Source organism: Andrena cerasifolii, chromosome 7 (assembly GCF_050908995.1).
Source record: "Andrena cerasifolii isolate SP2316 chromosome 7, iyAndCera1_principal, whole genome shotgun sequence".
Lineage (NCBI taxonomy): Eukaryota > Metazoa > Arthropoda > Insecta > Hymenoptera > Andrenidae > Andrena > Andrena cerasifolii.
The window spans coordinates 10,836,576-10,864,417 of record NC_135124.1 but is presented as its reverse complement, the minus strand read 5'-3'; the positions used below and the strand labels follow the sequence as shown (position 1 = coordinate 10,864,417).

Here is a 27,842-nt window from a genome sequence, read left to right as displayed (position 1 = left end):
CTTTCCCTCTTCTTTTTACACACCCCGCCTGTGCCTCCACTCGCCTCGCGTCCGCTTTCGTGCAAACGAGGATTTAATGGAAACCACCCCAGTTCCGCGACTGACCGACCTTAAAGGGACTTTAAATTATCTCACGACCAACCTGTTATGCCACCGTCGCTGCCGGTTGTTCCAGCAACACTAAGTAACGTCTCGTAACGAGAAATTCTTGGCAGCGTCATATTTTATCTCGTTTATGAATAGCTTTCGCCCCGCTTCGACACCGGTCCCCCATTACTTGAATTAATTTCGATGGCCACAGACGACGTGGAATTAATTTCGAATTCGGCGATTGTGGAGTAAAGTCGCGAGATGAATTAGATGGTAAATCTCTGATAAAAACATTTCTCCGCCGAAAAAAAATTCTTCAAATCCGTCATACTTTTTCGCCTCCTAGGCGTATGTTGCCCCTTAAAGTAACACATGATTTGACACGTCTGTGTAGAAACTTTGTAATTAATTTCTCTGGTAGGTTATTTATTAATTCAACGAACTACCTAGCTACCGATTGTCTGAAAAGTATTATATAAAAAAGGAACGGTAGTTTCAGAGAGTTTATTAGCTTTACAATTTCATTTAATACCGGGAAACCTGCATTTAATAATCAGCATCGTATTAACTGCACACTTTCTATGCTATCAAGTAACCTAGGTAATTAAAACTGAAAATCACGTATATTAATGTTTCACTAGTCGTGCGCTGTACGCGACGGTGCCGCTCAATTTTGCCAGTTTGTAATATAAAAATTACAGCTTCCCTTTCAGAGTACTGATAATATTAACGTATCCATTTTCAACGAATTCTTTTGCCAGGTAACAACTGTCAGGGATGCATTTGAGCCCGCTGTCAGTAATTTAATTGCAAGTAGCGCCCTTTTCGAAAAGTACAAACGAATTAAGTCCACGTCGGCCACGAACGCCTTTCCACCCCCATCGCGACTCGCTCCCTCAATAATCCTGTTATCAGTTAATTGTCCCACAGAATTGAATATGCTGCCATAATGTAGCCAGATTTTATTATGCAAAAGGATCTCACAGTTAGGACAAAAGAGGATCCCATTCGCGCGAAAGTACTGCCGGCATTCGCTTTGCTCCACTGTCTTTGCCGTCTCATCTCCCTCGCGGATTTAATTACAACGTGCTTCCGGCGTAGGATTTTAACACTTTACGGCTAACACAGTAGGCAGCTTAATCAAACCAGACCTGTGTATATTACTTTCGGCCAGGCATCGAAGAAAAACACCGTTCCAATTACACTGGCCTTCAAATTAACTCGAATCGTACAGTGACCGGATATACCTACTCGCATTTCAGAAACTGGAGTAGATTTTCCATCTACCATGGCAGATAGGTGCGTAATGTAGTTCAGAGTATATCTGAAGAGGGGAATATACGGAAAGTAACCAAAGAATTTTTTTCAGCGATTATTCGAATAGTAGAAAAGGCTTGTGAAAATAATTTCAGAAATTTTATTCGAATTAGTATCGAAATGAATATTGGCGCGAATTCTGCTTGCAAATTTAGATGGATATTTTGAATATTGTTATAAAAATAGTCGATCTGAAGATCAGAAATATTTTTTTCCCGATTTTGATGTCACTCAGATTACCGCGGCAGAGTAAACGAAAATTTAGTGTACGGATAAAGGTGGAGAGCACAAAAGATCCTCGCGACTGGAGGACAGTTTACAATCGATTCTTTTGTAAGGTATTCTCAAGCCGCGTTTGTCCCAAGCTTGAATAGACTATTGATACAATATTGCATAAACATGGCGATTCTAGTTAATATTCCGTCAATGTTTGGCTTGCGTTCAATCGTGCAGCGTAGGTTTAACGCGCTTGTCAACTTGGTCTCGTTCGTGTTGACATCGGAATAACGTAATCAGCAGAATGAAAGTTAGTGGAATGAATGCGAACCTAAGACGCCATCGTGAACAGTGTTTCTACTTATTCCGAAGATTTATAAAAGTATTCCAAGGTCATTACAGTTGAAGACTTAATTCTACAACTGCAATAAAAATTTGCAAGCACGCAGTGTGTCCCTAAACCACCCCTAATTCCCCAGACGAACGACACATAGAATACTTACCAATAACAGTAAAACATTCCATTTCCCATATTGTCTACCCTTCTTCATCCTCGTTAACCCTGCGTGGTCACACGGGGTGTATCACACCCCAGGACATGTCTTCGCCAATTTTTGAATTTTTAGACCTTAATAATAAAATGTAAAAATGTGGTAAATTTTAACAAAAAAAATCGATTTTATCCACAACTATATTTTCAACTACAAATTTCAATATACCAAAATTTACATTTCTAGAAAAAGACTATTAGAGTTAAAACTCAAAAGTTAAAAATTCAAAAATACGAAAATGGTAACTCAGAAATGACGCTGGGGTGCAATGATCCCCAAATGACCAATTCGTGATTATAAGGTGTGACCACGGTTAAGCCAAACCTATCTCTGCCCAGTAGAAGTAGCTAAAATACCACTCGTGCCTGACAAAAGTGTATCCTGTGAAGAGCCCGAAGGTAGATACAGTATAGTACCTATAAGGGATACAGCGAAGTCGCAAAAGTTGCAAGACTGCCAAAGTTGATAGCTTTGAGCTTTCGGAACAAGAAGTCTGGAAACATTACCATCCCTCAAAAAATGCAAAACTCTTCCAAAACCTGAAAGCTATAAAAGTTATCAGCGCCTCCAGGACTCACCTTTCCTTCTGCGCGCTGGAGCAGGGCACCAGGATCTTCCCCATGGTGTTCAGCTTCCCTTTGGGCTCGCACAGGTTGCCAGATGATTGGGTCCGACGGCCTGTCAGGCCCTTCCCGTTGTGTCTACTCAAATTCGAGCCCATGATCGACTGCTCGTCCTCGGGCTGAGGCTCGTTCGTCCCCTGGCTGGCGTTCACGGCATTTCTGGGCGTGTTCTCCTTGTTCGGCCAGTCGAAGTACTTGTTGATGTCCCTCGCATTGACCTTGCAGGATATCGAGGGCGGCGGCGGGGCTGGACGTGTACGTTTGCCGGGTTGTAGCTGGGGACGGCAGCCTCTGCGACGATTGCTCGGCGACTCGGTGCTCAACGAAAGTGTCTGCACCTTCCAGCTGTCCTGACCTCCGCTCGTGGGAGGCACTGTTACGACTTCCTCACCTGCAACAACCACACGATCGTGTTTTACGGGCTGCTCCGTGGCGTTCAAGGTCTGCGGGACAGGCGGAGCGCAAGCTCGAGGACTGTCGCCAATAGTTGGCTCATTAGTGAACGGAACGGGGGAGAAAGTGCTTCGAGATCCGATCTCTGTGATACGACAGCGCGGGCTTGACTGATTGTGAGTAGTGTAACGGTGAAGGTTGCTTAGGAAATGGAAAGTGACACTGTGTGATGTGGTTTGGAGTAACGTGAAAATTTTATAAATGAAGGGGTGTTTCTGGAGAATTCTGAACTAATTAAATATCAGGAATGAATATTTTTCGCGCTGATTTTTAAAGATAATAAAGGGATTTTTGAGAGGGATGGTTACATTTTCCTGCGCTTTCAATATGGATAAAATTTCTGTTGGTTGTGATGTATGTGTTTTTTCTTTTGCTATTGAGCATTGTGAGTTAAAATAAACTGCTTGAGAAATGAAAGAGCCACAGACATATTCGACTTTGGCTCACGGGGAGCATTTTAAGAAAGCCTTTTGTAACATTACTCCGATTGTTCCACGCAATATGTTTCGCCAGTGTCAGACTCGTTTGGAGGTTTGAATGGGTTTGGATCGTAGCCAGTGCTTCGACAGGGTCATCGGAGTATGTCGAGGGCTTAATTCGTACTAGAATTTCCCCTTGTGACATTACTTTCCTGGTTCTCCTTTAATAAAAGATATTAAAGGATTCGTGCACGCGTTGTTCCTTTATGCACCACATAATGATGTCATCTATTCTAATAAAAATCATACTCCACTCACGTTTTATTAATTTGCTCTGAACTAAGCTGTTAGATCATTGCTTTAAGTCACTCATAATTCTTAACTGAATCTAAATTTGCTTAAGACTACCTGCAGTTATAACACAATTAATAGATCCACCATCACACCGTTTAATTACCCCTTCGCTTTATGCCTCATTAAACACATTTTCCACGCAAACTTGTTTACCAAGCGATCTCTATTTCCCGAGGAACGGTAAGCTCGCGCGGTGTAAAAGTAGAAGACGTTCCCGGTGTGATTCACAATGGGGAAAGTGGCCTTGAGCAAATAACTATACTGCGAAAGGACTTTCCTAACACCCTTTAGAAATTACCTCTCCATTAACCTCATAATTTCCACCGATCTTTCTCTCTTCCCACGGGCGCCAAAATCAACACATTCAAACGATCTTCACTCAGAAACCATCAGAATTCTGTCCACATCTCTCAGTATATTATTACAAAACCAAATTACTAAACTAATCTCCTTCCTAAACTAAACTATTTAAGCATCTATCCACACATAGTCAGCATAGGATGCTCAAAAAAGTGAACCAATTCTTCGAGGTGAGCGCGTTAAGAAGCAGTCACGTGATCAATCCTCCATCTTGCAGCCACCAGCGACGCGTGACGGGTGCAAGCGGTGTATCCGAAACTTTTGATCGACAGGGTGCTTTGCCTTTGTAATCCGGCGCGAAACTCTAGTTATGAGAATGGAGGAGTTAGAACGGGTCGACGCGGCTCGGAACAATTGGATGCCTTGTTCCATTTGAATATTTAAGCCATCGCCGCACGGGAATGCCGCATTCAAAGCGCATAACGTTTAGCGTTTACGTTTATCGGCTCCGATTCATAGGCGTCCCACTGTATTGCGGCGCGATACTAATATCCACGGTGCGCCGGGCTCGTTGCATAACTGTGTTATTAATGAGAGGCGTACGCACGTGAGCGCGCGCGCGCATTCATCGAACGGAGCTGAATTGAAAGCCGAGTTGTGTCGCGGTCGCTTGTTGCGTCTGCGGCTTGGCAACTTTTAATTCCACGACAGAATCGGCTGCGTTCCAAGAACCACCCTGCGCCTGGCATTATGCATACCGCGGCCCATCTTCAGAGCAAACAATTAATTATGCTGTTGCTGGGAAGTTGCTGTAAGGAAGTTACACCAGAAGCGCTTCAGTTTTGGGAATTCTAACGGGGGACTTGAGTTTGTTCCGATTTAAACATTTTTGTGCTACGGAGATTTATAAATCTCCACTATAATAGCGGGGCAGCCTTGTCATGCTTTTGAAAATGCTTCTGAGTTTATGGTATCACGAGACTTCGATTTTCTGCTTGGGAAATGTCGCTACGTGTAGAAACTGAGTTATTCAGTTTGGATTTGCATGAGAGTTAGTCTCGGCTTATTCTTTTTCTAAATTGTGGCACGATTGACGATTGAGAAATTAATGCAGGTTACTATTTATATAGTTTTTTTGTTTGAAGTTTCGAGGGCTCGTGGATCAACGTGGGCTGTTTGACTTAAGTAGGTTTCGATTAAACAGGTGTCGTCACACACAACATTACGTCACGTCTGCTTTATTTTTAGAGGCAGAGTGAAGAAGTAGGTTACTCTGGAGATAGTGAACATCTTCGGTTGACGGAAAAATTCGTGTAGGTATTCGAATAATTCAGTAAGATTGGAATATATTTTGTTAAGGCTCTGTTGAGATACCTTTTGCAAGAAAAATATATATTTTTCAATATTTAATCCACTGAGAGTGAATCTACCAAGGAACGTCGAACACTTACGAATGAAATGCTTCTTTTTGCCAAAGAAAGCGGCTCCTCGCGTTCATCAATGAACACTCGTGTCTTTCAGTGTAATAACTGTAGTGGTAATCAGTGAGACCTCTGGTCGGCGTTCGTGAAAATGGAGCACAATCAGCTCATTAGAAAGTACATCGTGTAATTAAGCCCGCAAATTAGAAACTGAATTGCGTTTGTTGCTCGCTGCGCGGGCATAATCTCGGATCGAAGAAAAAGAATTACCTCGGTTCGCACGGTGGAACTTAAATCCGTATCAGAAATTAGGTGAACCTATTTCATTCTTGTTAGAGATTAATTAGTAATTGTACAGTTACTGATTATTCAGTCAACGAACTTCGCGTGGATCGCGCGCTATTGAGACACCATTATAGTACACTGCGCTTTCAATTAATCTTGATCGACATTAACTAACCGAGCAGGAGAGTACGAAGAAGCAGCTAAATTTTTAACGATAGAAATTCGTTGTGTCCCAGTTCTGTTTCTATACACTCCAACAAATTTTAGTTCAGCGAAGTGTTAATTATTCTCTTATTATTCAGTCAGATAAGTTTATGATCACGTATTTATAGGAAAGATGGACTACTATTTGGTCTCGCGAATATTTCTTCTAGAAAGTTGCATTGTAAAAGTATGATTTCCTTCGTTTCGGCCAATTTACCATCGTGCCCATTTTCTTCTATTCTGTGCAAGTTTCGTCACATCGATCGCCATAATGGTGGTCTAGACTTTGCATAACGCATTTCACCACGCGTGATATTCTCGGCCGTTTCTGGTTATCTAATAGAAAGTTGCAAACAGAGAAAAGAATCACTAAAATCGAATACTGTCATCTATAAAAAAAAAGTTGTAAATATTTTTTGTAAGAATTATAATTTCTTATTTCGTGCAAAAATCACTGCCAACTTTTACTTAACTTCAGCTTAATAGATAACACCAGGGATAACACCGCAAAGAATGTTTGTTATTACCGGCATTAATCTGCAAATTCTTGTTATTCCAATTATAATAACAACTAACTGTAGCCTGTTTTTAGAATCTGCAAGTGACTACTAATAGCAGAGTGTTGACAGTAGCATTTTATATGTTGTTGGAGGCACGCACATGCCAGAACAAAAACAAGTTGAACGGTGCGCCTGAAACCACCGTTGCATCGGTAATTGCACCTTACCAGTGCATGACTCATTTATAACACATGAGTTTGTAACCACTGGACTTACACGATGCAGGCTTATTCCAAGTGTTTTTAGTTAAAATCGAGCATAGTGACCTGCCGCGAGCCATAAAATTGTAGAAATTGGCTATCGACAGTATTACAGTACTGGAAATATAAATATTAATAAATTAAATTAAGAAGTTAATAATAAAAAAATAATATACTGCATCACTTGAATAAATTCTTATTTTATTAGTGTTAGCAAAATATTAGTGTAAGCTTTGTATGTTGCAAAAATGTGTACCTCACTCTCCTGGCCAAAATAAGTAGGATACGAATCATTTTATCAATCATATTGCTACGTAAATTTGAGAGTGATGCAATAAATAGTTCCAGTACTGTATCATTCAAATTCTTATTTGCTATAAAAGAAAAAGTTACTTTTGTTACTGAAACAGAGCTTGGCTGCAATTCATGTCAATATTAAATTAATACGATTCTTCACACGTTTATAATTCTAATACGTATTATGTAACTAAATCATACAAGGAACATGAATAATTTTGAAGATATACGCGGTAACGGAGTCCCGTATGCGGACAGTGAATGTATGTTTGTTCAATATTTGACTGTCTGCATGACGTCAAATCCAATTTCAAATGGAATAGGAAATTCCGAGATCAGAGCCACAAAGTAATGCATACTTTGTTCAGTATCGTATATTCGGCCGCATTACGTATTATAATATCTTCGTTCCATGACAGTTCTATGAAATTTTAGGTCTCAACTAGGCTCCCATATTTAAATACTTCCATCCTCTGGATATGAATTTTAAATAGAATTTAAAATAACCAAGTAACCATTTCAGATACACTAATTTCATCAGTATTAAGTAATGGGTTAGGCCCACCAACGAAATAACAATTTGACGAAAGAAATGTACGTTTCGCACAAATAATTCTCCTCTTCGATCAAATAATTTCTGTCTATTATTAGTAAGAAGAAGAAAGATACGCGGAATAAAGAAAGCACATGGGACACTTTGCATATTGAGTTTAGTTGAATTACAAATGAATCTGCTTGGTGTCGTGCCTGCGCTGGACGTCGTAAAATCGCCCACAAGGCAAACGAACGACACTGTGACTGATAGATCGTGCACAGTGTTCAGAAACACAGCGAGCGTTACCGATTTTCGCGATTGTTGCATACTCGCGCACTCACGAACCCGTTATTATGTAGATTGTAACTGGATCTCTCGACTGTTTTTCAGCAGTCTGGTAATTATGCGCAATTCGTTTGCACAGATAGTTAAATAGATCACGAAGGAACTCTTTTTTGATCGGTAACTGTAAACGCAGATCGTCACGCCAGCAGCGTTTTCTTTCTCGCCGCAGTTAAAAGGAAAACACGACGTGTTCAAGCATCTTCAATAAAACTTCGTAATTTCATTGGGCCAAGACGAATCGATGGTCAATAAATCCTAACAAAACAAATTCAGCATAATTTATCATCGAAACGAAAATGAACCTTCATAAACGAAACGAATAGAAATTATCACTCCATACGTCACACTTGCCACGTTCACTTTGAATCTTTAGAATATCTACCATCTAGCTCCTGTAAGGGAATATAAAATGGTATTATCTTGTAATTATAATTCAAAGCAAACCACCATCCTCACTGAACGAAGTCAGCAGTTCCTTCACACCTTTCCAATCCAACTCCTCAGAGTTATCTTTCCTCGTGTCGATAAATTAGACTATCAACCTACCCCACTAGCTTTAAATTAACTGCTTGTTTTAACATTAACCGTGAAATTTTCATTTTCACCACCAGTGTACAAGCATCATCCACAAATCGAAATTCTGGTATAGGACAAACTTGTGTTCGACGCATCTGCGAAGTATCTAGACAACTGTTTGCACATGATCGAGCCAGTATGTTCGTAATCCATTTGTCCTCGATTAGCCAGACACGGCGGTGAGGGTGTAGAGACAGACATTCGGGTCAGGTTCAATCGATAAGCACGGGATTTCGGTTCGCCGGTTAACTTTACGACATCTTGATTCCACCGGCGCTTACTGCGGTCTCGGATAAGGGCCTCTTCCGAAAAGAGGGTGACAGGCAGCTAGGAGCACCACCAAAGAACTGATTTGTACACTTCCTGCACTTCGACAGGGTGGCAAGCGTAATCTGCCTTTAGCTTATTGTTATCTGGCAAGCTATGCGACTGCAGGCAACGACACTGAAACCGGCATTTAGGATTTCTTTGGGAATAGGGGATGAGTCAATTGGAATAGCACACTTGCTGAGGTCAGAGGGTGTAAGGGAGATTTTTCTTTAAGAATTTTGAAGCTTCTTTTAAGGTGTCCCTGTCTGATATTTGGGATAATGGAGGCAGTATAAGATTCTTTTTAAACTACTTCAAAGGAGGAGGTTATAGATTCGACTCGTACGTATTTTTTTTATGTTTGTCCCGGAGTAACTCCTCAGCATATGGACCGATTTTGATGATCTTCTTTTTATTCGACTTTTATTAGACTATTATTTTATGCACATCCGCGCATATCTCCTCAGTATGTTGTGTAAATATATATGTAAAACTAAAAAGTTTAAATAATAATAGAAAAGTTTAATAAAAAATTAGAACCGACTTCAAAAAAAAAATAAAAATGCACTAAAAAGTAAAAAATAACTTTTTGGGAGGATTTGAAAAATGTATAACGAGCGGGGCAGGTTTTTTAGACACACGAATTTTAGATCATTTTGAAGGGAGATACTGAATTTAATTTTTCTCCTTAAAAGTTTCCTTTTGTGAGTGGTTCAAAAGGTATATACCATTCATAGCCCTTCTGTGGTGGTATTACTTAGTATATAAGTTTAATCCTGTATCATGAGACTTTTAGTTTAAAACTTTGAATGAAACGAAGTCCCTTTCAAGGTGCAAAGTTAGCTTCTACCATACTCTGGGTTTTACTTATGGCCGATAGTAATACGAATAATTACTATCATTTATATATTACGTGTTGTACGGTGAAATCAGACGTCAATTTACAGTCTGCTAATTCTCGGAGGGCATCATTAAAAGAGTGGTCCTTAGTGCACCAAGAGTCTGTCTTCAAAACTCTGAAGATATCCGAGCCGCTGGGAATGATAAGGGGAATCTGGGTCAACGTCCAAGATTATTGGCATCCTAAAAGAAGTTCGCAAAAGGATAGACGTTTGATCTGAAATTTATTACTTCAGACGTGGGGTGTTCTAAGGGGGTATTCCACTGTGAACGGTCGAAAAATCAAGCTATTTTTAAAGATTTTTTTCTTAGTAAATACAACATATAATGAAATAAACCTTTTTGGTTTTAATTAAGCTACTCTTGTATTATACCAAAAAAATTAAAAAAGAATATTTTTAATTTGTTTTTTAGTAAGGTACATCCAGCGGATATCAATCAATTTGATAATCCTTACACTTTAGGAGTCACAGTTACGAGTACTACCAGCGACGTATTTGGGTCCGCAATGATGTTGCAATGCTTTCGGCGACTAAAGAACTATATCGCACTGAATCAACATAGAATTTCTAAAATCTCCATGGGACCTCGGGACACGAAAATCCACGGCGTGAATAAACGTAGACGGTGAGGTTCGTAAAGCAATTCGGAATATGCGGAGCACGTGCTTCCCAATCAACCGGACCGCGGCGTATCCACTCGTGCTGAAACGGTTGCAGGAAAATCCATTTACATGCCAATTAAACCGCGCGCCCGCCGCGGATTTATTATGGAAAGGTCAAAGGCAGCGGGCGTGATATCGCCTTGGATAATTAAACAACGGTCAGCGAAATATATCCAGTCAGCCGCGTTTACGCGTATTATGCAAATGTCTGAGCGATGTCGCGTTAACACTGATTAATAATAACACCCGGGCCCCATCCCTTTCAATTTCAATCGATTGCCACTTCTTCTGCTCCGCACACGTTCATTATTTGTGAAATGTCGATGTCTCGTTGTACGGCATAAGTATAGGAATGTTGGGATGACTTGTGAGTCTTTTTAGGTACCTAGTGGTTGTCGGAGTATTTATATAAGGATGTTTTAAATTCAAGTCAACAATTTAGATTAAGGGGGTGGTGTAGTGCACCTGCTCGATTTTCAACGCTACCTTCGGGAATTTATTTAACAAAAACCATAAGTTTATACCGTCTGGTGTTATGCCTGTATATTAAGGTATGTTTGGAGTAATACTCAGATTTGTTTTGAGCTTTTTTACGGCATATATATATATGGATATAGTCGGTTGCGTAAACTTCTTCAAAAAAATTATTTTCCGACGTGCGATAGTGTGGGGACTCTTATAGCCACCCAAAATGGAAAAGCTGAGGTTTATTTTCTTTATTAAGGCAGTCAGTATAGTTGGTACCCCTTAAGAATACAAATTTGCAGAATGACAGCATTTTGAAAAAATGTTCGCTTCTTGCTAAAACTTTAGCTGTTTTCGTTCTGAAAGATTAATTTTTTACAAGATAGAAACTCGTCCCTGGTTATACAGCTCCTAAATTTTAAAAATTGAGGCATTCTATTACAAGGACCGTATACGAAGAAGAAGAAAGGTAATGCACTGCTTCGATACACTGTTCTAAATTGATAAGAATTGACGATTTCCAGGCTTCTGAATTTACACGTGCTTGAACACTACCTTAGTGAAAAGGTACCGCACGCAGAAGACAAGTTCCCAATCAATGGCACACCCCCGCCCCTTTTGTCTGTTGCTAGAAAATTCCAATCCCCCATTAGAACAAACGGTTTCATTATCTTCCGAAGTATGCCTCGTAAAATCGCAATGAAAGACATCGCGGGCCCTCACAAATGACATGGATCATTAAGCCCTGCTTACGCCGGTGCAATATTCTCTACTTTAAATTCTACGAAAATACCTTCGGTCCCAGGGAATGGGGCAGAGGAAAACGAACGTAATAAAACGCGATTAGAGCTCGGCTCTCCTCCCTCGAACGAAATTGCTTTATGGTCGCAACGGAGCCTTGGTGCGCGAGCCCCTATCCGATGCTATAGTTTCTAATCTTTATTGCGTTCTTTAAGGTGCGCATCATCCTTTCACGCGAAAGTTTCACAGTTCCCTCGAAGGGGAAACGGACGGGGCCAGTGATAGCGACGCGTACACGCGAGATTTTTATCATACCTGATGCAAGGTGTTTGATAGTCGCTGCACGAACCCGGGCCTCGAATAAGAGCCACTAAAATCACTCGTCCACCGACTCATCGGGCTGGTATGAGACTGAATGAGCATCGTAACACTGATAGCGCTGAAATGTGTGTTACGGAAACAATTGATAAGAGGAACAGAGGGAGGGAAGGGTTATTTTAACGCAGATATCGCGACACCGGTGTGTTTATGCACGAGCGAGGTTTGGTCGTGATAATATCTGCCTCGTAATCTGGTGAAATTAATATACGATATACCTGCAGTAAAATATTGTTCTCTGGTTTCAATTTAGATAGGCATTTGTTATTCAATATATTATGTTCTGATTGGGTATAACGATTCTGGTGAAAATCCAGTTTAACGAACGAGTATCAATTGTGTTTAACTGTGGTCGAATTTCCTACGATTCTGTTTGGAATGATGTACTCGTAGGTGGGGGTCATTAATGCAGATAATTCAATTGTGCATCAATTTTTCTAAACTCAACGCATTAATGTTCCACTGCAATGTATTTTCTCAATATGTGGAAGGGAAAGAATTGCCTGAATTAGTTAATGTTCTAAGTGCCTGGTTCATACTCATCGTGAGTTTTAGTCAAATCTATGGCAATAATCCAACTTCAAGCTACAATTACCTTTGTAACCTTAAGTCCCTTAGAACGCATGAAAATCGCACCTAATAGGCTTTCCAATGGCGTGCAATTGTGAACGCTGTTCTCGTTATGCAGTTGCCCGGTTAGTACTCGTGTGTTTCTCAACGATGTAAATTAGTGTGATACGGTTAATGTATGAACAGCTCGTTCGCTGCTTCGAGGATACACTTAAGTTCAAGATACAAGAACGGCACAAGGAATACCGTCTTATTAAACTGAAACCCCTGAATTACGACTTTCAGAAACTAGTGTGAGATTTCACCTGACCTACAAGCTCCTTTCAAGCAACAATAATCAGCAGCACCTCTCTTGAATATACTAATATTTTTGAATCTTAAAATCAGGAGCGTACTCGTTACTCGTGACGTTCTCTTAAGAGCTTACTAATTCGCAGAGGAGAAAATTAACGCGAGTGGCTAAGAGCTGATCGTGCCCCCACTATGATAAAGTTTAATTCTCCTTCTCAGTATCTTGATATCCCAATGACACTCCTACATTTTATTTAGCATCTACATTTTATATAGCTTATCAGCCCCATTTCTAATACTGCCAAATCTCTAAAGTAAGATCAGTGTTTGTTCGATACACATACACCCTACCACTACGTTTGCAAATTTCGAATTATAGAAATAGATATTTTTCTAAATTTTCCAATTCTTAGAACCGTCTGTCTCCATTGTTTAGAGCGCCCACAACTCGTGGCGCATTGTTGAATGTGCAAGTTGCATTATGCAGTCGGTTCAGCTAATAATGCAGTACCGTGCCACTAATGACATGATGTGAACTAATACACTCCGCTTAAGGTTGTACCGTTACCTCCGTAATATCCTATCCTAAGCAGTCTGACTCTATGCGCAGCTTTTAGACAGGCAGTGATTTCGAACACGGCTTGATGACACTACAGTGACGATCACGAGAAACCTTGAAATTGATACTTTTACATGCGTTTATAAATAATTTCAATACCAGTGATTCACAATTGATAGCACTACGTCATCGTGTTAGTATCAGTGGTCTATTCTAAACACTCTGTCATTTTATGTGACGATTATACGTTGCGAGATCCAGTCCTTTCTTGTTAAGCTACGATACTTCATCGTTATTCATATTTTATTCATAATTCACATCATCAGTATTCATATTTTAATTTTCTTTCAACCAGCACCTAAATATTAAAAATTGACGCATTCTATTACAAGGAACTTATAAAAGGAAGGAAAAAGGTAATGCACTGCTTCGACACACTTTTCTAAATTAATAAGAATCGATGATTTTGATGTTTCGACGAATTCTAATAACCTGAAGATTCTAGGATGCTCCAAAGTATTTTCCTTAAAGTTTCTGTGTCACATTCGATCAATCTATCATATTACTATGCAACTGTGAATTGACACAATTTTCCCGATCTCCTCTACTTTGGTGCATAACGTCATCGTCTAAGCGGCATTAGCTTCCGTCGATATCTTTACGACACACGAGCAAAGCTGTCGAAGATTTTTTCCGATCTGTCTGGAATGTCTCTCAAGCGTTATCTAGTGCTCATTCCAATGGAATGCGGACGATAAACAGCACAAAAGAGAGCTGGCCAGGTCGCTGGGCTGTAATTCAACGTATCACCGGCCCCGTTAATGCAATATAAGGGGAGAAAGAGAGCAGAATAAGCGCGTACAAGCTTCGAATACGCATTAGCTTACCATTCCCCTGTAGCACGCGCGTGACCCTTCCCCAATGGACTTTAAGAACAAATTTCTCCTGTTTTAATGGCATTTCGTATTTCCTCGATAAGATAACTCCCTTAGACAGCACTGCAGAGGGTGTAGAAGCTTTCATTCCCCTTTAACTAAGATACCTTCTCAAATAACAAGCCTGAAAGTTCTCCTAGACTTTTAAAATTGAAGATCAGATGCGGATCTGGGCGCTATTAAGGACGCCTGAAATATTATTCGAATATCTGATGCTGGAAGATCGTTGTCTCTATAAAAACTTGCTCCCTCGATTCGAGTTGAATGATAGTTCCTTTTCAAATTCAAATGAGGAGAGATGGGCTGAAGTGGCATCTCTACAACGCAATTCTTCCACTCGTCTATTATTTTACTTAAAGCCATTTAGTACCAGTTAACCCACAGCACTGCAATCTCCACGGTCCAGCGCCGTTTCAAGTAAAAATTCTAACGGCAACAAGAAAGCTTTCCCCAATCTGAAACCTTCGAACCCATCTAACATCCCACTCAGACTCCACGGAAACGCATTAACCCTGCCGCACCCCCTCCCCCTCCCATGAAGCTGCAAATTAACCACTACCCACTTAGCACCTTTCCTCATCAAACTGTAACCGATTAGATTAAAAGTTACGAACGCGGGGAGCTATCTGCTCCCCCGATCGCCGGAATACTCGGGATTTGTTCTCGATTACGTTAATTGCCGTGCACCAGCCACCGGAGCTAATTTATTTAAATGACACGGCTACCTGCAAGGTCGATCCAAGCGAAATGTGAATGGTAAGCTGCAGCCGGTCTACCTCAATCCCACTCGGCAGGGCACAGTGGTACATAATGAATCACAAAAAAATCAGACTTAAAATTCGGAACCGGGGTCCAAAAAAACCACAGATACTGATCTTCTAAAGTGCTGTATATTTCGCTAGATATAATAAACTTAGCAACGAAATTGAAAAATCCGGCCTGGCAGATCGATGGAGAATTTAATTGCGAAGAATTTAAAACAAGAATCGTCAAGTTCACTGAAAGATTACGACCTGTAGGGTGATTTGAACAAAAAATGTCATTATGTACCACTGTGCAGGGGCGGCCTATCCGCGTAAACGAGCAGGATAATCAGCATCGCCGTCGTGACGTACACTACTTTCATAAGTATTAGTGAAGTGAAATGATTGTTGTAAAACGTTGCGAATTTATCGAGGAACCCTAACCTGGTATTTTAAATTAAAATCAGCGAAAAGTATTTAATCTCCACCAAATATCACATTTTGCAAAAATACAGCAGGTGCCCTGGCATTTGTGAACAGCATTGTACGTATGTTACTGTAAAAATTCATGGACCGGCGAGTCGCGGAATTTGCCGGTAAATCCTAGGATTTGCCGTTGCGGGGCGATGGAAGTCCGAAATATCTTATAAAATATTCAAACCTCGGGCTTTTGCCGACAGTGCTGATCGGTAAATCCCGACGTTTACAAGCATCCGTTGGAAGCCCGAGGTTCGAATGTTCCCTGGGACATTTCGGACGTTTCCAGCCCCGTAACGGCGAGTGTCAGGATTTGCCGGCGAATTCCAAGATTCGCCGGTCTCCGAGCGTTTACGGTGACGTATACACGCGTAGCCGAGGCCACCTTAACCGCGTAATGAACCCATAACGAGCGAGACTTCCACCCGTGGAAGTCTTTGCTGGAACGAGCCGGAGGAGCATAACGAGTCGCTGCCGAGACGCTACTACAATTAATTAGTCCCCGAGCCTGAAAGGGTGGGCCCAGGCCGACCGGTAGAATAGGAAACTGGATGGAAACAGGAACGAAGATGAAAGGTGAGGGCCTCGCCCGGTTGGACGCTAGCTGTGTAATCAGAAAGGATGTACAGGGCTCCGTCGGCGAAAGACCGCCCTCGTTAAAAACTGGCGCAAGAAATCGCCCGCTGCCAGCTTCTTTCACCGTTCGCTGAAAACGGTGGGCTGATTTAATTGCGCGCGATGAATGCCGTTGAAGTAGGTTCCTCGCGCGGACCCATGGGTGCTTGGGCCATTTTCAATCGCGCGTCGCCAGCGCAGCAACGACTGGACACACTTCGGCTGTCCTGACGATGACTTTGAAGCGAAAATCTCAGGGAAATCGACCCTCGTTTTTGGAGAGAAACGGGCTTCGGAGAAAGAATTTTGAGTAGCATGGCCTTCCAAGTGTAATCATTGAAACTCTTTAAGCTTTAGTGAGATCTGGTATCAGCGATGAGAATCTTAAGAGCAGCTTTTATATGTGCGATCAAGCACTGAGCATGCTTTCAAGCTTCACGCTTTCCAGACCACAGCAATTAACACTTTCATTGTCGCGGGCGTGTTTTCACGCCGGGGGACTCGAGTTGCTGTCTTCTGGAAGGCGTCGGAGATGCCCGCGAGTCGACGAATGGTTACTTTGAAAGCAACTTCACTGGCAAAACCGATCTCTCTCAGGAAGAGATTTAATCGTCGATTGCGATTTAATTGCGAGGAGTTTTATGAGATTCAGCGATCGACCTTGAGCTCAGCGCGTTTCGTTATTCAGCGGCCTCCGTTGGAGCCCGAAAGCAATCCGCAACCAGCGCGACTGCATTTTTTCTGGCGCCCCATGGGAAAATGCGGCTCGCACGGGCCAAAGAGGATGAAGTTTCGCGGCCGTGTATCGCGTTGCACGAATCGATCTTAAGAGGAGTGGCCAGACCTGGCAGGTATTGCATATTACCGAGCCATCGGAGCTTGTTGCACGGATATTGCCTGCTGCACCTATATGCGCCAACCCGATTGCATCCGTGCGGCTGCAGGCTGCGCCCGCGTGCGCGCGAGGATGACACTTTATAGATATACGCTCGTGCTCCTGAATACGGTACGCCTGGCTAGCGTGATGCCTCGGGATCAAGATCCACGTACCGCGATATTGGCCTGTTAGAGGACATCCATGTGGAACAGGGATGATCCGTATCGAGATTCTTAGGGTCTCCTGCGTGGATCAGTAAAATGGATGTTCGCGGGGACTGCATACACGAAATTCCGGGCGCAGGAGTGAGCTGTTACTCGCATTGGGTAGGCCACTTGAGGGACTGGAGAAGTTTTAGGAACTCAGTAGACTCTTGATGAGGACGACAGTTGATGATCAAGTTGAGCTTGATTGTTGGCTGAACTGATTGGTGTTTGGTTTGGAGTAGGTATTTGAAGACTGCTAGAGCTGATTGGTCGAGTGCAATGTGCATCTGAGACTGGATTGTTTCTGAGACCGATGGTTTTAATTAACCTTCGGGAGGTAATTTAGTTTGATTTTATTCTTCCCTAGGTTGATAATATCGAATAGTCATGCATCCGTATTATTCAGGGTCGATTGAATACGAGGAGAAGTGACAGGGTGGGAGTAAATTTAAGGGGAGGTTTCGGTCTAACAATCGATTTTTTTATCTCATTTCTGGAATGTTCAAAGTTTTCAGAATACGTGTTTAAAAGGATATTTTTTCAATTCGTTAAGCAGCTTGCAGTCACCAAACTTAACTTCGCTCTGATTATAAACTTGCACTTCCTACGCGAGCTATACAGAAGCATCTCACTCGTTACCAAGGGTAATAAAAATCAGTGACAAATTGAGAAATTGAAAAAATTACTTCTCTGCTCCAAGAAAAAGAACATCATTTAAAACGCATGTAGTAGAATAGTTACCTAATGCGGGTCCGAAAGTGACCCAGACGTCGACTTCTGCGTGATCGAACCGCCCGTCTTTCGGGAGTTAATCAACGGAATAAAATCATTTGGAACTTCGTCTAGTCGAAAACTCAGTATTAGTTGTCGCGAACCGCACGTCTCGCCGACTTCTGGCTTAATAATATTTACATGATAGCACGAACCCCCCCTGCCCCGACAGCGAAACATCTACCTCGCGTTTATCAGATTGAATTACCTGTCAGCGTTTCGCGATTTCGCAGCCACGTAAGTCCCGGCGCTATTCGCGATACGTCGGCGACGAATGAAATTCAGCCAATAAAACGTTTTCGACGCGGGGGCTGACAGGCTGGCTGGCTGTTTTGCAGATGTTGCCTAGTAACAGAAAAGGACCACGAGGTGATTCGCGATTGCAAATATCCCGTGAAACTCCGCGCGGGATTTGGATGTGTGTGGAACGTTAGCGGAGGCACTGGCGGAATATCAATGCTCCGATCCCTTCCTATTTTTACCCGAGTGGGGTCCGGGGGCGCGCGGAGGGTTTATTTAATTGCGTTTCAGGCTGCCGGTTGGAAATGACGATTGCGAAACGAATAACATAAATAACTTGTTAGGTTTTAGTTGCAACGAGGGAGCTCGAAGTGTTCATTCCTCTGCAATCATTCGAGCCTGGTGACTTTTCTTTAATGGACGACGATAATTATGGATTTACTTTATTCAAGGTAAATTTTGCATAATTTCTGCCGAGAATCGGAGAAACTTAAAGAGGCTACGTGCTGGCTTTCACTTGCGCTGGATAATGATTACTATAAGTTTCTGGCGGAATTGTTAACGTTAATGGAGAGTAGAGATTACAGTCTGACGTAATGTTCGTGACTATAAGAATTATAAGTTAAATGACTATGTGATTTAGAGAAGAGACTATGGGAAAGCGATTGCGTCTACGTGGTCTTTAGATTCTTTTGTTCGACGTTTAGAAGAATGGAATACGTGTCAAAGGATTGTGAACACGAAACGTGGATGTAAGTCTGCTGGCTATTTGTCCTCGAAACAGTTCTCGCTAACTCATGCCTATGAAACTACTACTTTCGACTTTGTTTCGTTTCTTCAATCCTTATTTTTCATCCTAAAATTTCAATAGCTCGAGCTATTACACCTACAAACTAACAAAACCATTTCAAAGCACAATAATAAAGTCTCTAACGTCATAAAACATATGAAAGCACCACTTGAACCGCTAATTAAGAAGTATCACTGATAGCGTCTAAGAGTTACTAACGTTAATGGTTTCTAGAGTTTCCCCCTAAGTCATAGGTCGTTAAGAAGCGTTGATCTTCAAGTTTAAACAAAATTCCTGAAAAATATCTTCGATCTGCTCACCCTCTAGAAAGCAGACCAACCTTTCAGCAAAATTCAAAATATGCATATCAATTGCTTATTTAATAAATATTGCTAAGTGTTTGATAATTAAATTTATTGTAACTTAACAAAGATTAAAAATTGCCACTATTAGAGCCGAAAGCTTTGCGCACGTGGGAACCCGCCTTAATAGCGAAGCATTTACACGTTCACAATAAGCGAGAAATTTGCTGCACAACAAGAAACGCGTGTCACACTTTCGTTCTACTTGCAGAAAATATCCCATTGCAACAACGTAGTTCTCATCGAACTATCCCACTAATTCCTCCACCAAATTTCTCTAATTACATTTAGAAACGATCTATACCTATCCCCGCAGAGCCGCCCTGCGCGCATTAATTTCTGCACACTTTACATTTCATTAGCCGATGGTCAATTAATCCATAAGTGGTAGAGGATACGTTCCCCGATTATCTCACACAGAACGAGCGGCGCAAGTTAATATATTCCGCCACGCTATTAAGCATATCCCCGGAACCCGCGAATTATCAGCCCATAACACCGCGTCGTGCAGAGCTGGTAGCCTTGTGTCGGGCGTGAAATTTCGTAAAATTGAATATTTAAAACGAGGCCGCGGGGGGACATTAAGTTATTTAGCAGCGTGTCTCGCTCTGCATCCGTCTGGTGATATTTCGGTATCCGCGCGGGGGGATTTGCGGTTCGATGAATCGCGGATTCGAGCGACCCGATAAGCATTTAATGCGCGGATTCATTCACGTTCGTCAACAGCAATGCCAACTATTTTCTCCTCGTCACTCACGAAACTCCTTTCTCGTCGCGATGAACCTCGGGCGCGTTATTCTTACCTTTCTTTGGGAGTTTTAATGTTGAAAATTATTGGAAGTTGGATGAGATAATTATTAGGAATGAACGTCTCTTTGGACTTGGATTAAAATATTAATATTCGATAAGGTGATTTCTAATTGATAGTAAATTCTTTCGAATTTTGAGGGACACGTGGGTTTCTAGGAGCACTACCTATCTTCAAATACTACCTGTACAAATCTGATCGCAGATGCTGGAAAAGTACTCCGAATACAGCCATCAATAATTCCTGAATTAAATTTGGAGTACAGCTGAAAAAGTACGAAGTTTGAATATCTGAAGAAAATCAGCAGAGCTTCAAGTGCTAATCAGAATTCAAACGTTCGCCTTAATAACGTTCCGAGTGCAATTCATTATCGAAAATTCGCAAGGCAGACTGAAACAACGCCGTTCCAATATATTCACTGAGCATGTGAACATCCAACCACGTAATCCCTCTTTACCGCCTGTTTTGCAATTACCGTACTCCGTTACCTGGCTGTTGCAACATTTTTAGAGGCGTTGCGGCGAGTTTCCTGGAAACCGTTCGGCCAATAATATTGAGAAAACACACGTAACACGCCTCCAGCTTAAATCAGCCGCTAATCCGTCTAAATTCTATCAAGAAAGCCAGCGGCGCATAATAAACACATTGTTTCGCGGATTAGTCAAGCGGAGCGCAGTTAAACTTTTTCTCACGTGCCACCGCGGAAGTTGTTAGCCCAGCAACTGCTCATTACTGAAATTTATTATTTTCCGTCTCATTAGCATTCGGATAAAGACGGGAAAAGTGGGACGACTAACGATACGCGATACGTAATCGTCGATATTTCGCGACGGTGTCCCCGGTCTTGTTAATCATCCCCGTAATCATCGTTAACACCATGTAACAATGGCTCCTTTACAGCCACTTGATAATATAATTCTCGCAGAATCTCAACGAGCCTTTATTGGAAATATTCCACGTCTCATTAATTCCTCTCTCTTCAACTTTTTTTTCGAGCAGGGCGAAATGTTCCTGTGTAATATTATTGAGCAGGGAATTAACGTAACTGTGTTTTAATGCGATTCTTAATTCTCACAACCAGTGGTTTGCTGAATGTATATGTCAAAATTGAAACTGATCGTAAAAAGCACATTGCGAAAACGTAAATCATAAACCGTAGTAATTACGTGGCTATAAAGCATGAGTTACACCCTATGAATATGTCCAAAGGAAACAATAGCTGCTTCCTAATTCCCCGTTACATCAATGCACTTTCTTCTAGTGAAAGTGATAAACCAGGAACCAAATGAAAGTACTTTTCAAAGATTCGTGCCAATTTCAATCTGACTTGACTAAACTCCTCAAAATTGTTACCATTACAGCTCTATAAAATACAATCTGTAACCACCAAAGTGTACCACATTAACATCGACTAAAAATTTCAAGCTCCTCGCTTTTGTTCGCAAGAACTTGTGTTACGATAAAATTCCACTAATTCCACCGCTTGCACTACCTTCTCTGGCAGCGCAAAGGAAACCCTCCAAGCTTCGCAATGATACTCCAAGCACTCGTTTGAAATAAATTCCCCAAACAATTGTTTCTGTATTCCGCCAGAGCGCGAGGCTCGCGTGCGGCTATAAATCCAGTCATCGTTCGTAATTACGCAAACGTATGTTAAAAAGTCCAAGCGGACATAGACATGTTTTCGGATTCGAGGCTCGGCTATCTGTATCTCGTGGCGATCCTTGAATAATGCATTGAGAGAGATGAAACGAATCAATAAGCTCCGAGAGCGAACGCTGCTATTCCGTTTCGTTCGTTTCTTTCATTCTTTCTTTTTCTTTCTCTCCCTTCATAACGATCATACGAACGAACACGGTGGGCGGACTGGTATCTCCTTCGGAGACTGTTTCTTATGTGAAATTCTTAAGTGGGCACTACGGTTAATCACCGTAACGCAGACGCCGTTTCATTTTTTTTTCCATCCCCCTCCGCGCCCCTTAATAACTGTGTTTTCTCGCCTCTATTTTTCTCCCGCGAGCACACGTTTCATTCCGCACCCGGGGCAATATTTCTATTACGCTGTCCTTGGCTCTTCCCCTTTCTGGCTCCTATTCACGTGAAAACTAATTACGTATTATTACGTTCTTTTTCATTACCGCGATTTAATACACCGTTACCTTCGTAGTTCTCGCGGAAAAGTATAAATTTGCAGGATACCCCGTTCGTCTTCTCCACTCTGCTACCTGATTCGCCCTAATTTTTCACCCGCCACTGCTCGTCCCACCTATTCCCGATTATACCTATCTGTTTCTGTCTGCTGCATGGCTCGGAAGCTTCTTTCTCCTACTACATAATCTTCTGCTACAGCCGCAGCAAAATGAAGCGGTCGCTTTTAGGTGAAATTTATATTGGAAACCGGAGACAGCTCCAGGTCAGTTAATTTTCTTTCGATTATACTACTCCTCTCGGATGTATATTTGTCATTTAACCGTGTCACCGAGTTCTTTATTTTCACTAAACTACAGTGGGTGGCCAAATTATTATACTCAAAAAGGTTTGAGATTTTGTAAGTTTTAGCGATGTAATGGTTGTATCTTTGCGAAAAATGGCCGCGAAAAATATTTAAAAAAACGCATTTTAACGCTTGAAGTTTCTAGTTTTTGAATCGAGGACTCGACAATATTTTTCATCCATTCTGATACTGTTTTATCAAAATGAAGCGGAGGAAACGCAGTATATCCAACGAAGGGCTCTTACAGAGCAAACATTTCTTTAATTTCGTTTTTTTTTTTGGTTGTGTTTTATGATTTTTATTGACCGAGTTATTCGCGATCAAAGCAAAAAAGGTACTTTTCACTTTGAACACCTACAACTTGCGAACTCATGATCGTAGATAAATTTTCACGAGTGTTTTTGAAAGCTAAGAAAGTTTCCCTTCAGAACCTTTAGTGGCAAATTTAAGATTTTTTTTAATCGCATTAAATCCATTCGAAAATGATCCCAAAAATTGACGGAAATGTTTTGAGGATAATAATTTGACCACCCTCTGTAATTACGCTGGTTTCCATAATGATGTGTTCTACATTTTCTACGAAGACTCCACAGACAGTGAAACTATTTGCAACTCCAAATTAGTGAAAATTAAAAAACAATTAAAATACCCCTTCCTATAATTTCTGCCTTACGTCACTCTTACCCCTCGCCAACACGAACACTAATCTACCAGCGTGAACAACGCATTACCAATCGAACAGCACGAATACTCACGCATCTTTTCCTCATCGACACTGGATCTTCCATCAAATATCCCAGTCCGCTCGCTGGCCCGTGAATTCGGCCATTCTTACACTCGGAGGATCGCGCGAAACTTTTTATCGCTTCACCGTCGGCTGCACTCGAGTATTATTCAACAGTCCTCGATATCGTTGCGCTTCTGCATTTCACGGCGGAGCGAGGCGTTTTCGACGCATGAATATTTCACACCGTTCGCTTCGAATAAACGTTCTTAACTTTTCCCTCGCCGCAATTCACTGGAGTCTCCGTCCCCCTTAATCTTCGGCTCGATTACGTTCTTTCCCACTTGGAAACGCGTCCCGCAGCGCTGGCCATGATCACTGTCAGCCTCCTTTCGTCTGCTTTATGCCGCGATCGACTTAACAGGCCGCCGCGAGGGAAACGCCGCGGAACCCCAGCGATGGGAGCCTCTCCATCGTTAGAGCTAATGATACGCCGTGGCTCCTTTAATCACGGTGTTTCTACTTTCGATTCGCGTGCCTGCGGATCAGCTGTCGTCCTTTCATCGGAGCCTCTGCGGCTTAGACGGTCGCGGCTGGTGCCCTGCTGTTTGCACAATTCGTTCGCGCCTGTGGGCTATCTTCCCGTGGTACCTGCCCACGATGATCTACTTCCATCCGGCGGGCGACTCGAGTCATTAACTGTTAATTGCGCGCAACAGGGAAACGAATCGCCGAGCGACGACGCCTCTGCTGTTTTGATCGGCGTCCTTTGGACTGTTCCAGTACGAGGTCAGTTAGTTAGACGCTGTTTGTCGTTGCCATCGAGGCGTGTAATCGATGCTCCGATTAGCGGACCGATCGTATCTGCACATCGACGCCCGCAGATACGGACACGGATGTTTGGGATTTTTCTGCAACTTCTCCTTCGAGTGGAGTCGAGCTAATCGAAGCTTGATTAGACGCTGATGATAGTGGGATTATTGTAAATCGCCAAGTAAACGCGAACTCTCGGATCCTGGAACTGGGCAGATATGAATTCAATCATAGATCGAGCACACCGTTCTTCTTCTGCATACCTATCTGAAACTCTCGAAGAGGCCTGTAATCCATCCTTCGTCATCTGAGTTCCGAGATAATTCAATCCTCACGATTCCCAAGTGTAGCTTCGTCCGTGCTCACCAATTTCAAGCCACTTAGAGAATCTCCACCTGCCCTTCCAGCCTCGCAGTCAGTTCCACTCGCCGACGAAATCAACCCACTGAAATTCCGAGCCCAGAATATTAATCGCATCCACACGACACGCGTCCGCGGCGCTCACACGGGAACAAACCGTCGGATCATTAACTGCAGGAGCAGCCAATCGAGCCTCCGAGTCACAGGCACGAAGTAATTGGATTCTTGGTATTCCATGATTCGCGTTCTGGGAGCAGAGGCGATTCCTTATTACGTAGATTACGATCTGTTAATTACACATTAATTAGCGGCATCGCGGCTGGTTTCCGTGTGCACGCGCACAGCCGGGTCACTCGGAATGGCGCGTAGCAGGACGTCGTACGAATGACACCGTGCAAGTCGCATGGGTGCGTGCTAACGGTCCAGCCTCCGTTGCTCACCTATGATCCGGCTGGCCTTCTGACCTCTCTCTCTCTCTCTCTCTCTCTCCGATTTCGGCGCATCGAGCGGCGAATGCTCCACTCCGTTAGGAATCAGCCGCCGGCTCGGCTTCCCATGAGCCGTGGGTATTTAACAGGCTCGAGCAGCGAGACGAGCTCGTCGGGCTTTAAACCTCGGGACAATACGAACGGAGAAGGTCCTTGGACGGGCCAGGTAGGGAGATTTTCGGCGCTGGGACGCGCATGAATCACCGGACCTTCGGGCGATGCAAATATCCTCGGTCTCGCAACGAGGCTCGCAGCTAGAGATGAGACTCGGTGCACCGTGAACGGGTGGTTCAATGGACCGTCCACTTTCCCATGATTTTATGCATGGCTGTTTTACAGAATCTTCTCGGCGAACCGTTCGAGTGTTGTCGGGACCGTGGCGAGAGGTTGTATAGGTCGGCGGGCACGAGTGTTCGCTGCGGTGACGGTGGATGGGACGCAAGGATGCGTCCCGCTCTTCCTGGGAAGTATCCGCTGGTTCGAATTCCCCGAAACTGCTCCACGGAAATTGAGAGGCTCCTTTGAACCGCTCAGCTTCGATCCTGCCGCGCCACAAAGCGGGAGATTGTCTGGCTGGGGCGGGCGGCTTTCGGTTGCCGGAATTTTCGGCGGACGAGCCGCTGCGGTTCCACTAACCGGACGAGCTGCGCATGGAGCACACCACTCGATACAAACTGATCGCCTCGCAAGCGGCCACGGAGACAGTTTAAACACGCAGAAGCACCGTTTAAACCACACTTGAACCTCTCAGACAACAATTTCATCCCCCGGTGCTGCGAGCCAACCACCTCTCCCCAGCGTGGCGCACGAAAATCCTGTGTTTCTCAGAGCGCGGGACCCAGTCGAAGGTGGTATCCAGGCCGAGGGTGGACAGATCAGGTGTCTCCGATCCCTGGGCGTCCCCTTTGGAGCGTCTCCAGGTGAGAGGGGTGCAGAGAGCCACCGCGAAGACGCGATTGGAAGCTGCGTTCCGCTCGTTTCTCGGCTATTCCAGGAGATGCTCGGAATGCTGGCTCGTCTCGCGAGGCGGCGTGGCTGAGCTGGAGCTCCGCGGCTCTGGCAGCGACTACTCGCTCGCCCGACGCGAAACCTCTCTTGGCACGCTGGTGGCCGCGTGCTGCCGTACTATAGCACGGCCTGCCAGTGTGTTGGTGCGTGCGCCAAGCCCGCTCTACCTCGCGCAGTAGGTATAGCTTCGTACCGGGTCGTTAGTTGTCGACGACCACTTGGCGACCGTTCGGGACCGTAAGGTGGGGGCGTGTACCGCCACCTCGGTTCGTCCGCTGCGCGCCGAGGAATTTTACTACGGGCCCTTTTTATCGCGATGCACGGGGGCCCGGCGGGGACCCGGCCCCCTCCGGCATTCCTGCAGCTGCGAGGGCGCAGGGGCGCGACGCTCCAAGGTTTTTGGAAGAGGTGGCCCCGCGTGCACGCGGACCGGTGCGCCAGCACGTGGGAACGGCAAGGTGCAGAGATGTGGAGCAAGATTCGGAGACAGGGCTTACAGCGGGCGCAACGGCGAGGAAGAAACGGGAAAGAGTGGAAATCCTTCCTGCAGGGATGCATCTATATTCGGATGAACTGTGGCTTCGGATGCTTATGATTGTTTGCTGTTTCCTGTGGTTTTGCTGGGTTTAGTGGTACATGATGTTATGGGAGGATTTGCTTTCTTGTTTTGTCGTAAAGGAATGAAGGAAGGCAGTCTGCGGGGTACCTAGGGTTTTGCTGAATTTAGAATGTTTTGGGTGAATATGCAAAGGATGTAAGATAGTTGGTATTCCAAATGTCGACTAGGCTGTTTGTAAAAAGTGCACCCCGTATTATCGATGTGAAGTGCAAAATGGGATGGCTTGTGCTTGGAACGCGTGGTAGCGAACGTGTTAATTAGTTGAGCGCATCGGAGAGCTTAAGTTGCGAGGAATAATTCGCTGGAGGCGAGTAAAGACTGGAGCTGTGGGACTTGCGTTATTCAGGACGCTGGCACCTGGACCACTGTGGCGGTTGGAAACCACTTCCGTCGTAGCATAGTTACATCGACAAGAAACTCTGCGCTCTGGGTAAATTATTGACCCTGTAGTGACGATGCAAACCAGTTTTTCATTCGTTTAATCAGGATTTATAAGTTGATTGAAAGCAACGAAGTAATTTAGTACCTAAAGCAATTGTCTAAAACATGGCTGAGTCATTCACGAGTTTATATTCTAGAATTTGTTTGTACTTATTAGTGGTTAGATTGCAGTGGCTCCTGGGAGGCTTTTAGAGGCAAGAGATAGGGTTGGTGATGTAAATATACATGAATGTGAGAAAATGACACTTACAATGAGTTGCGAAAGGAGATATAGTTAATTGAATTGCAAATTACATTAGTCTACAAAAAGGGGATCTAGATGTAGGAATGTAGTTTTGGAGAGGATCCTGCTTAAATAGAGTGACCGATATTTTGAAAGCTACAGGCAAGCCTCAAACTTGTCCACAGCAACTCAATTTTTATGTTAAACCAGAAATGATCTTTCATT

The 27,842-nt window shown here is 43.2% G+C and overlaps 1 protein-coding gene across 5 annotated transcripts in view; it reads right to left on the bottom strand.

Moving 5' to 3' along the window:
* Positions 1–27,842, bottom strand: part of LOC143371323 (uncharacterized) — a 238,357-nt gene that overhangs the window by 35,891 nt on the left and 174,624 nt on the right. For all 5 annotated transcript variants that reach the window (XM_076816336.1, XM_076816337.1, XM_076816338.1 and 2 more), the window contains one exon: positions 2,753–3,188. In XM_076816336.1, coding sequence (XP_076672451.1) covers positions 2,753–3,188 — 436 coding nt within the window. The remainder of the gene's footprint in view (positions 1–2,752; positions 3,189–27,842) is intronic.